Source organism: Otolemur garnettii, unplaced genomic scaffold, assembly GCF_000181295.1.
Source record: "Otolemur garnettii isolate 467f Iridium unplaced genomic scaffold, OtoGar3 scaffold00023, whole genome shotgun sequence".
In the NCBI taxonomy this organism is placed as follows: Eukaryota; Metazoa; Chordata; class Mammalia; order Primates; family Galagidae; genus Otolemur; species Otolemur garnettii.
In genome coordinates, this window is record NW_003852418.1 from 465,609 (window position 1) to 476,371 (window position 10,763).

Consider the following 10,763-nt stretch of genomic DNA (forward strand, 5'->3'; position numbering starts at 1 on the left):
TGCTCCCAGGGCGTGCCGCGGTGCGCTGTGCATCCAGTGGTGTGCTCCCAGGGCGTGCCGCGGTGCGCTGTGCATCCAGTGGTGTGCTCCCAGGGTGTGCTGCAGTGCACTGTGAATCCAGTGGTGTGCCCCCAGGGTATGCTGCACTACGCTGGGCTGTGGGGAGGGAGTTCTGAGATAGCCTCTCTAAAGAGGGTGCTAATGATCTGTGAGGGAGGGAGAAGATGGAAATGGGAAGATGTGCAATGCAGAAGGCCAAATGAGTTTCTGGTCAGAGCTTGGGAATCCAGGGCAACCTAGTCCAGCTGTGAACCCTTGGGTAAGTCAAAAAACCTCTCAGCAGAGGTGTGGTTGTCTGTGAAACAGGTCAGTGGTCCATGCTCTGCAATCCTGCTAGCTTACCCGCCTGCCAGTGTACAAGAAAGTGTAAAAGCAAGAATGTTTAGGAAGTCCCACATGTGGGGTGAGGGTGGGGGACAGGAAGAGAAATAAAAGGGGGAGTCCCCTCAGCTCACAAGTGACTCAGGAGTCCACCTACATCCAGGTACTATGGAGTATCTACTACCTGGCTGGGCTACTCCCAAACCACGTGTGGCCTGTCATTAAGTTGTGAAGCCTTTTACAAGCTTCTTCTCACATGTGTTTGTTCAATATAGTCCAGAGGTTGGATAATAATCTCTGTTTCTTTGGAAGTGCCAAGAGGAGACTTTGGGAGGCAAACTGAATTCCTTCTTTCTAGGAGAAATTGGGCCACCCAATTCCTTAGGGAGCCTAGCAATCAATGGAATGAGTCATCCAGCCACCTACCCACCAGGCCAGCCAACCAACAGGTCTATTCCAGGCCTGGTCAGGCAGGCTCTATGCCTGCTCAAGGGACAAAGATTAAGCCCCTATCTTCAGGGGTTGTGCAGGGCCTTGATGGCTAAGTAAGGAGTTGGGGCCAGAGGCAATAGGGAACCTCTGAAGGGCTTGTCTGTCTTCTCCCTCATAGACCCTTCCTTGTCTGTCTCGACTCTAAGATCTTTGACAATTCTACACCCAAGAGATTTAAAGTTTATTCTCAATGCAAAAGAGTCTCTGATTAAACACAATCTGATGGTCTTAACATACTTTTAACCAGCATCTCTAAGAATGGAGCAACAAGGATCAAGTTCACTGATGTTTCACAGAAGATGGCTTTGAAAATGTCCAGCCCCCTCTTTGGATTATAAATGGGGAAACAGAGGCTAGAGGACAGTGAGTAGAGAAGAGCAAGTCACATGGGAAGGGGTGGGAGTGAGGCCAGGGCTTCAGCTTTTGTTTCTATTGGAGGGGTGCCACTACCCATATGGGGTGGGAGATTTGGCTTTGAATAAGGTGGAAAGCTGTCCAAGTACAAGCTCTCTACAAGCTGCCTAGGAAAAGAGGTGAGAGGCCAGAACCACTCAGAGGATTAGAAGGGTCGTGTTCAACCCATATCTGACACAGCACTCTCCAAGTTATCCCTGTTCTGATCCTCATGGGGAGGAGGCTGGACTCGTAGGGATTACTCTCTATGACAGAGAACCTATGAGGGTCACTGGGAAAGCTGGTGACCAAGCAGGGACTCACACACAGGGCTGTGGTGTTCCAGGAAAAACCTATGTTTTAATGTTTTCCTTTTCAGGATATTGTCTTTTCAGAGAACGTGAAAAATAATTAATGAACTTCACACTGAGGTATTGACATATGGTCTCCCAAATAATCTCTCTTCCTAACTCCTCTAAATCTCTAACAACCTGGTAACGTAATTATCTGCCTCCAAGACTGCCTTGGTGCCCTCTCCTCTGCTGATCTGAGTTCCTCTAGGAGGGTCTGGTCTTATTCTGCACCAGCGTCTCAGAGCTTGGCAAGGAGCCTGGCAAATGCTCCTCCCATGAATGAATGAGTGGGAGAGTGGAGGATCTGAGCCCAGCAAGGTGGGTAGGAGTGGTAGGGGCCACAGAACAGAAGAAATAACATATGTGGAGTCTTGCCTTGAGGCAGATGCTATGGTGGGTGGTATAGTATCCATTTTACAGTGAGAAAACTGAGGCTCAGGGAGGTGGGGTCACAAAGGAAGTGTGTAAGTCCTGGGGCTCCCTGAAGCCTTGCCTCCAGGTTCTTTGGTTCTTAAAGTCTATTCCCCACCTAATACTTGTGTCCCTTTCTAATATCCCAAAGGGAGGCCTTCAGTTGTGGCTTAGCGAGTTTCTCTTCTTGACCTGGAGCCTGCTGCACAATTCGAGTTTTTCCTGACATACTTCATTCTTTCTCCCTGGACTCTGAAGCCTGGCGGATCAAACAGAGGCCTTCCTGGGGCTTTCAGGAAGACATTGGGAAGGGGGGTGTTGCTGGATTGAGACAGAGAAGCACACTCAGTCAGGATCATTTTCCATTGCCTGCTGACAAGAGCACATCTCGGTTCTTTCCTCTTCTCAGAGCAGTGATATTTTGGAAGGGTGAGGAGTGAGTTTTGTACTGGGTGAAAGAAGACTGGGTTCTGGCTCTGCCAACCAAATGGACATAGGAGACAACCCCTCCCTGGCCTCCTTTCTCATAGCTATTGGAAGGGAGTTGGTTTATCTTCTGTCACCTCTCATTGCCTCCTCCATCCCCAGCCCACTCTATCTCCTGCCATGCCCTCCTTACTAGGGTCATTCCTTAGATGCACTTTTCCCCTGCCCAGTAACCTAGATGGGGCAGCTGCTTTCTCTATAGCCCTGCTACGTTAGCCACTCAAATGCTGTCCTGTGCCTGCTGAAAGAATCCCACCTTAAATGCTGTCCTGATTGGCTCACCTGCCATTCCCATCAGAGCTTTGTGATGGTTCCCGGTCCATTAAAAACTGAAGAGTACTCAGGATTCAGTTTTAGGATCTGACACCGGCATTTTAGCCTGACCCCCTTAGTAGCTCTCAATAGTTCTCTGGCTTTAAACAGACAGACCTCTTTATCCCAAAAAGCCTTTTTGGGTTCTGATTCTAGGACAGCCAGATACTGGTGGTCCTTCATTTTATTTCAGCCCAGTCTCCTTATCTGTAAGCATAGAGATGCTTGATTAGATCTTATTACTTCACTGCTCAAACTTGTATTCTTTTCCTTCAGGCCTCCAGCTGAATGTCAACCCTCCCAGTCTTCTTAGACTCCCTTTTAGCACCTGCCACAGTCCTTAGCTGTGTGTCCTTGGGATACTCACTGTCATCCCCTTTACCATGAGCAGGGACTATCTGCTTTATGATTATTATTATTATTAAATCATAGCTGTGTACATTAATACTATCATGGGGTACAGTGTGCTGTTTTTACATACAATTTGAAATATTTTCATCGAACTGATTAACATAGGGGACTATCTGCTTCATCCACTGTGTTGTCCCAAGGCCTCCCCTTGCATGGAAGTCTGACAAATACTGGGGGAAAGATGTATGTTGCAGGCCCCTTTGGGAGGCAGGAAGAGCCCTCCTGGGCCATGAGTCTACCTAACAATAGCATTCAACAAAAGGCTGAGTGAAGTGATCTGGGCAGTGGATCCCCAGGGAGAAGGAAGAAATCCAAGAAATCATCCTGGCAGAGGCAGTATCTGGGCTCACAGGGTATACTAAGCATAAAGCACATTCAGGCTGTGCAGCTATTTACTCAGAGCTTGGCGACCTTTCCTTTTTTTTTTTTTTTTTTTTTGAGACGGAGCCTCAAGCTATTCCCCTGGGTAGAGTGCCATGGCATCACGCTCACAGCAACCTCCAACTCCTGGGCTCAAGCGAGTCTCCTGCCTCAGCCTCCCAAGTAGCTGGGACTACAGGCGCCCGCCACAACGCCTGGCCATTTTTTGGTTGCAGCCATCATTGTTGTTTGGCGGGCCCGGGCTGGGGATTCCAACCCGCCACCTTAGGTGTATGTGGCTGGCACCTTAGCCGCTTGAGCCACAGGCGCCGAGCCTTGGCGACTTTTCTTAAGTGGGTCCAAGAGGACTCTAAGATTCTGGGAAAAATAACTCCCAGAATATTAGGGCTGGGAAAACTGTTTGCTCCACATGTATTTTACCTATAAGGAAACTGAGGCCCATAGCAGGGCACAGACCAGTTCCTCAAGAAGCCCAGACCTAGGCTTCCCAGGGTCTTGTGGTGACTAAGTGCCACATAAGCAACCATTTGATACTGGGAGCTACAGTGGCCAGTGGAACACAGAGCCTGCGTTTCTAAGGCTTGGTGTTCCTACGTTTTTAGCAAAGTGTTATCTACTTTTCATTTTCCTGAAAGGCAGTTCAGGGGGTGGGGTACCTGTCAGGCTTACAGAATGCTGATTCGGCAGCGGCCTGAAGGTGGGGGTGCAGGACCCCTGCTGGAAAGGGCCACAAATCTTTCTGAGGGAGGCCTGTTTGTGACTCCTAAGCCCTCTTGACCTAAAACAGAAAGCTGCTTTCTGAGGGAGAGTAAAATAAGCAATAATCTTGGCTTCATTTATCATCCAGGTGCCTCCACAGGAGAGTAGGAACACAAAAGCCTTTTTTATTTGTTTGTTTTGTTTTTGGAATTTGCAATTGTCTGTTTTGTTAAGTCTTCCCACTAGGCTAGAAGCTTGAGCTCCTGGAGAGTCAGGCCTGGGTCTTGCTCCTGAAATCCCCAGCAAGCCTAGTACAGGGTCTCAATGTTTGTTGAACAAACCATCCTTTCCATGTATATGACTCCTCAGCTTGTCAAGATTTTGCGGAACCACAAAATCAATCCGGAAACCCAGAAAAGAATTCGGAGATAAAAGCACAAAGGAATCAGATAGGAAAAACACCCAGCAGATATGACTGACAGAAGTCCGATTCTTTCAAAATGCCTCTAAAATAGCCAAATCTTTGGCAAGTTTTGCTCAAGAAAAGCAACCATCAATAAGCAAAGTTAGAAATGAAAAAAGGGATAATGTTACAATGGAGAGATTTTTTAAAAAAAGCAGGAGAAAACTTCACTCAACTTCATAGCAATAAATAAAAAATCTAGGTAGGTAAAACAGGGGATCAACTATGAAATTACCAAAACCCTTCACAACTGTTATCTCAATAAATCCTCACAAGAGCCTCATGCCTTGAACAAGTAGTGCTCTTACTATGCTTACTAGAGGAAAGGAAGAGAGATTCAGAGGTGCCTGCCCAGTACAGGGGCCTGATAAGCTAGACCTCTTTGTCTCAAAAGTCATGGCCACGGGAGCCATCTAGACATGGAATCAAACCACTCTTATACTTCTAGTCATTGCCTTAAGTCTTCTGGTTGGACAGCCAGTCTTATTTATTTTTCCACTTGAAATGTCATAAGGGGTTTCACTTTATTTTTACTTCAAAAGCAGCACCATAAAAATCCTTGATGATTATAGAGCTCCAGCTGTCTTAAGTTGTTTGTCAAGGGATCGGTTACTTAAATCTCCTATGGAGGGAAACAATTTCAGGCAAGAAGCCATGGGAGCTGAGAAACACAAATGTCTCATCTCTGAAAACTTTCAGATTCCCCCCTGTTCACTGCCTGGCCGGCCCCCCTCCTCTAACCCCACCATCTGCTCTCCAGTGAGCAGATCAAATTTTTGGGCTAAGGTACCCTGGCGCCAAGGACTCAGCCCCTCCATGCTTCTCCCTGCCCCCCACCTAACTCAGAAATCCAACACCAGGACCCAAATGGACTGCAGCCACATAAAGACACACAGTAAAGTTTATAAAGCTTTATTAAACATTTCAAACAGCTGTGCAACGAACACACCAGAAACAAAAGCTCCAGAACAGCAGTCCAAACGTTTCACAAGTGTGGCCTCACAGCCTTGCAGTCCCATTCCCTAGATGGACTGCCTCCAGTTCTGTTCTCTGACTGGCCCACCTCCCTCTGCCCTCAGGCAAGAAAGAGGCATGGTTCTGACTGGAAGGACAAGCATGCTGATCCCCAGTGGGCAGGGCCAGGAGAAAGTCTCATTCGCCAACACTTGTTACTGAAGCGCAGAAAAAGAAAGAAGCAAGTGACAGTCACAAAGTCTTCCTGTGTATTCTTCATAATGTACAGTCCACATGCGCAGGAACGGAGAAGCTCCTGGTGGGAGGACGATGATCGCTGCTCCCTTCTGTCTTGTCTGAACCACCTCGGAGTCCAGTGTGCTGGTCACTCTGCAATCCCCATGCTAAATAAAAACTGCAGCGGCACCTACTATATATAGCTAGCTAGTGCTAAACCTCAAAATCAGAATACGTTTGATAAAGCTTCTTTAAAAGGAATATATACGTGTATTTGTATACATACACACACACAGAGGGCACATCAAAAAATATTCAAACACCTATCGAGGGGATCATGGCAGTTATGAAACACACAAATACTTTCTCACTCACTCAGCTGGGGACTGCTAGATCTACGTGAACACATCATATCTCAATCCTGCAGAGCATGCACAGGAGACACAATGAGGCCCCCCTCCTCGGGAGAGTTGATAAAGACGGGAGGAAGGACAAAGGAAGTGGGGCTGGGCCAGCAAGCAGGAGCCCAGACACGAGGTGAAAGAGTAATATTTACGTGTTGCTTCCTTTCTTAAAAATGAAGTGGGGGAAATATTGGGAGATTTGTGGACAACAAACAGTCAAGACATTTTTCTGTCTAGCCTGCTGAACAAGGAAAGGATGAAAAAGCGAGGCTCTCGGGCGTCAGCAATCTCTTCAAATTCGAGATAAGTGCAAAAATGGGCCCTGTCTTAGACAGGTGCCCCCTCAAAAAGGAAAGGGGTAGAAGAGAAGGGAAACTGGGAGAGGGACTGAGGAGTCAGTAATTTTCTGGGAAGGAAGGAGACACGGACAAGGAGGGGTCACAGAGGTGACAATGAGACTGGCATTTTATCTGCCAAGGTCACTCTGGGGTGGTTGACCAGGATGGGTGCAGTCTCCTCACAGTAATGAGGTGAGGGGGGTGGCCATCCTGCGAACCAGGACCAAGATGGGGACAGAACACACACAACCACAAGATCACCCATGACTACAGGACTCTACAATAAAAGCACCGGTCAGTGCCATTATTCACATTATAAGGATAAAACATCACAGGCCAAAAAGGCGCCATCAGGAATGTGGCACCCGCGGGGTTGCGGGATTTGAAACTCCAATGCTTTATGACCTATGTCAATGCCTCCCCTCCCGTCTTCTGCTTCCTTCGAAAGCTAACAGAGCACAGGGCTGTTAGGTGCCCACAACACCAGGGTCATGCGCCGATTCGGGAAGCGGGGAATCGGAGCAGTGGTACAGGAAACAATTTCCCCAGCAGCTATAGCAGATGAGAAACAGGGCTGCCAGGAAAACCAAGGCACAAATTGTGCAAGGTTTCCGCTCCAGGAGGAAGCTGAGCAGGTAGAAGCCCATGAACATGGAGTGGCTAAACCACAGGGCGGGGTTGAGGGGCTTGGGGATGAGGAGGACAGGCAGCAGCCACTGGAGGCAATACATGATCTCTGCTGGGCAGGGCCTTCGCCAAGGCTGCCAGGCACCGCTGCAGGAACCGACCCAATTGGAGCCAGCGGGCGCAGGTGGCTGCCCTTCGCTTTCTTCAACCCTCACTCTCCAGGAGCTGAGCCGCTGTGCTCTCTGGCTGTCAGCCTGGGATCACCAAGGCAGCAGGGATCCTGAAGAGAAAAGTCAACACAACAGACAAACACACAAAGGACAGACAGACAGACAGAAAAACAAAAAGAAAAAGAGAAAAAAAAAGAAAAGAAAAACAGGAACAGAATATATACTTATTTGGGAAAATGGATCATGGTTAACAACAGCAAATATGAACGCCCTTTCCTCCCTGCCCACCCATGGAAGTTCCATTCCTCTCCAAGTCACCCATTCGGGAAGCCTCCTGGGATGTCTTCCCTGGGCTTCTCCTAGGGCCTCGGGGAGAGAGCTCTCTGGCACGGTCCCCACAGTGGCCTGGCTTTGCCTGGGCCCTGCCCGGCAGAGATCATGTATCGCCTCCTGGAGCTGCGGCCCATCCTCAAGGGGCCCAGACCTCACAATACCGCCCTGTGGTTGCCGCAGGACCGCCATGGGCTCTGCGCTATGCCCCCACGTGGTAGGATAAGGTTCTGTATCTAGCATCTCTCCCGGCGATAGGCGCCCGGGCAAACCACTGGCGAGTTAAAGGAGTTAGCGGTGCACTGCGGGGAGGAGGAGCAGTAGCTAACAGGCAGAGGATCTTGGGGAAGCTGCAAGTGGAGGCGGCACCACCAAATACTTTGTATTAAGATGGCAGCCTGGGCCAACCTTGCATTTTTCAAGTGACCCGGCGTCATTTTGCCAAAACCAGCAACTTCTTCAAAAGTCAATGCAGAGAAAATCACTATGCCACTTCATCCAAACTGAACTCGTTTGGATCATTACACTTCCATCTGCTGCTGGCACTGTATAGAACCAGCCCTTCATGAGCTTTTAATCAAAATTAATTTTCTAGCCACATAAGGGCAAATGCCAGTTGGCCCATGTCAGGCAGCTTGCTAAAGTGAAGTGCTTGGCGAGCCACTAGTACGCCAGGGGCCCAGCTCAGAAACTGTGTTTGGGTCTTCCCGCCTGAAAACCCGTGCTCCGCGAGCGGCTGGCAAGACGGGCGCTCACCCGCCTCGCCTGGAAACCGGGCTGGAGTAGTCACAATCCTCCGGTAGCTGTAGGGAAACCCGGCTCCGTATTCCAGCTGCTCAGCCCCAGGGTACAAAGAACCATTCTGGCTAAGGCAGACCTACCAGGGCCTGGGGGAAGGGAGCGGAAGACAGAGATTGAAACGTCCGGTCCGGAGAAAACTATCCCGACACATTCCGACTACTCCATAAAGTTCACAAAGGGTGCTTATCCTGCCTGCATCCCTCCCACAGAGTAGATCCTCGGTGACTACCATTTTTGCGCTCAGAGTGCACGGTCCTGGGTCAGCTCCCTACAGTAGCCACCTCGTCCGCAGATCACGATCTCGCTACCGAAAGAAGCGGGATGCAAAGAATCGTAGGGGATTACGCGCTCAGGGACTCTTATGAAGCATAAGACCTGGGCTTAAAACTCACACGCCGTGATGCCAAGGTTCCTGGAAGGGACATCTTTTTTGATCTACAGGGCTAATTACCCCTAACTTCGGTTTTTCATCCGCGACTAAGTGGGGTATGGGGGAGCACCAAATACTAGACTCAAATTTGCAGGCTCAGAGAGAAGGGCACGGCACCAAGAGGTTTGCATCCCGTACTCTTGCCCTATGCTCTACTCAGTGGCAGTACCCTTCCATTTTACATGAAAATTCAAAAGCACGGCGGAATCTTCTGGAAGGGGGCTAAGATGGAATTCAGGAGGCGGGGGTCGGTGTGGAAAGAGCAGATGGATTATTTTTTTTCCTCTCCTGGCGAATGAGGAGAGCCCCCACGCACCCCTCCTCATGAAGCTCCCCCAAGCACGCATGCGCAATTAGGTGGCGGGCCGGTACTTAAGGCGCGGCCGCTGCAGCTGCGGCAGTGCGCCCAACAGCGGACTCCGAGAGACCAGCAGACCTCGGCGAACCCTCGCTGTCCACCATCCATCCACCGCTCTCGGAACCATGGCGGCAGTGGCGGCAGCCTCAGCTGAGTTGCTCATCATCGGCTGGTACATCTTCCGTGTACTGCTGCAGGTAAGTTTGCTGGGGTTCTGGGTGGGAGATGATTCCCAGCGCGTGTCCCCCAAACCCGCAAGCTCGCGTCGCGATTGCCGCCTCCCATTCCGATTGCCGCGATCCTTGCCCGCCCAAGTGCCACTTTGCCGGCACCGCGTGTCCCCCACCCATTCCCTGCGCCGTCCTCTTAGCGCAGACCCTCCCCAGTGCGTCCGTGCCCGGCTGGGAACAAAGACTCGGGGCGCGGCGGGCGACCGCTGCGGACGATCAACCGAGGCTTTTAGCGACTACGCGGTAAGAAAAACCCGCTACACCCAGACTTGACCCCGGGAGGGAGGCGGGGCGCTTCTGTGTTACCAGACTTTACAGCTCGCAGAGCAAAAATTTTCCGCCTTAAAAAATTGCGCATTGCGGGGCAATTTTCTTATAAAATATACATATACGTATAAAATGCTTGTGAGGTGGGACGAAAAATAAGTTATAAAAAGGCACTTCTCAGAAAAAAAATCACTACGCAAAAAACTGCACAACGAATTAGAGGAAAAAGTAATTCACAGAAAAAAAAGAAACGCGCATCGCAGGAAAAATAAATCAGACAAAAGCTTTTGGCAGAAAGATGCATTAGATAAAAGGCTCATTGCAGAAAAAATTAGACAAAGGTGCTAACTTAAAAAAAAACAGAGAAAAACACTCTGAAGAAAACAATTAGAGGAAAAAGCCCTTTGTAGGAAAATTGGAAGGGAAAAAAAGTGCTTCCAAAACACTTTATAGAAAAACAAAATCAAATAGAAGCAAAAGCGCTTTGTGTAAAAATAAATAAGAAAGCGCTTTGCCCATAAAAGAATGTACCCTAAAAGCTCCCGTTGCAGGAAGAATTCCCTGCTAAAGGAATCCTTTGCCAAAGGAATCGCTATTTCCTTCAAGGTGTTCCTGGAATGCTGCATTTACTGGGTAGGATTCGCTTTTCGAAATCCTCCAGGGACACAGCCCATTGCAAGAAGTGAGGTATACCTAAGTTGTGGGTCCAATCAGCTTGTCGCCATGCAGCTCTCAGCACAGTTGGAAAAGCTCCAGCTGCCCTGACTCGTGGACAAGCTGTGCCTGCGCCCGCCTCTCCAGCCTACGCTGGACGGGCAGGCGGGGCAGGCGGGGC

General features: G+C 49.5%; 2 protein-coding genes across 4 annotated transcripts in view; one reads left to right on the plus strand and one right to left on the minus strand.

Moving 5' to 3' along the window:
• Window positions 1-5,678: 5,678 nt before the first annotated feature.
• Window positions 5,679-10,763, minus strand: part of BLCAP (bladder cancer associated protein) — a 10,262-nt gene continuing 5,177 nt past the window's right edge. The window contains exon 2 of the mRNA XM_003787580.1: window positions 5,679-7,622. Coding sequence (XP_003787628.1) covers window positions 7,183-7,446 — 264 coding nt within the window. The 5' untranslated portion in view covers window positions 7,447-7,622 and the 3' untranslated portion in view covers window positions 5,679-7,182. The remainder of the gene's footprint in view (window positions 7,623-10,763) is intronic.
• The window catches only part of NNAT (neuronatin), a 4,232-nt gene continuing 1,114 nt past the window's right edge, over window positions 7,646-10,763 (plus strand). The window contains exons 1-2 of one of the 3 annotated variants that reach the window (XM_012803900.1): window positions 7,646-9,904; window positions 10,535-10,615. In XM_012803900.1, the coding sequence (XP_012659354.1) occupies window positions 9,557-9,904; window positions 10,535-10,615 (429 nt within the window). In that variant the 5' untranslated portion in view covers window positions 7,646-9,556. The remainder of the gene's footprint in view (window positions 9,905-10,534; window positions 10,616-10,763) is intronic. The other 2 variants (XM_023511905.1, XM_003787579.3) reach the window with 2 other exon arrangements.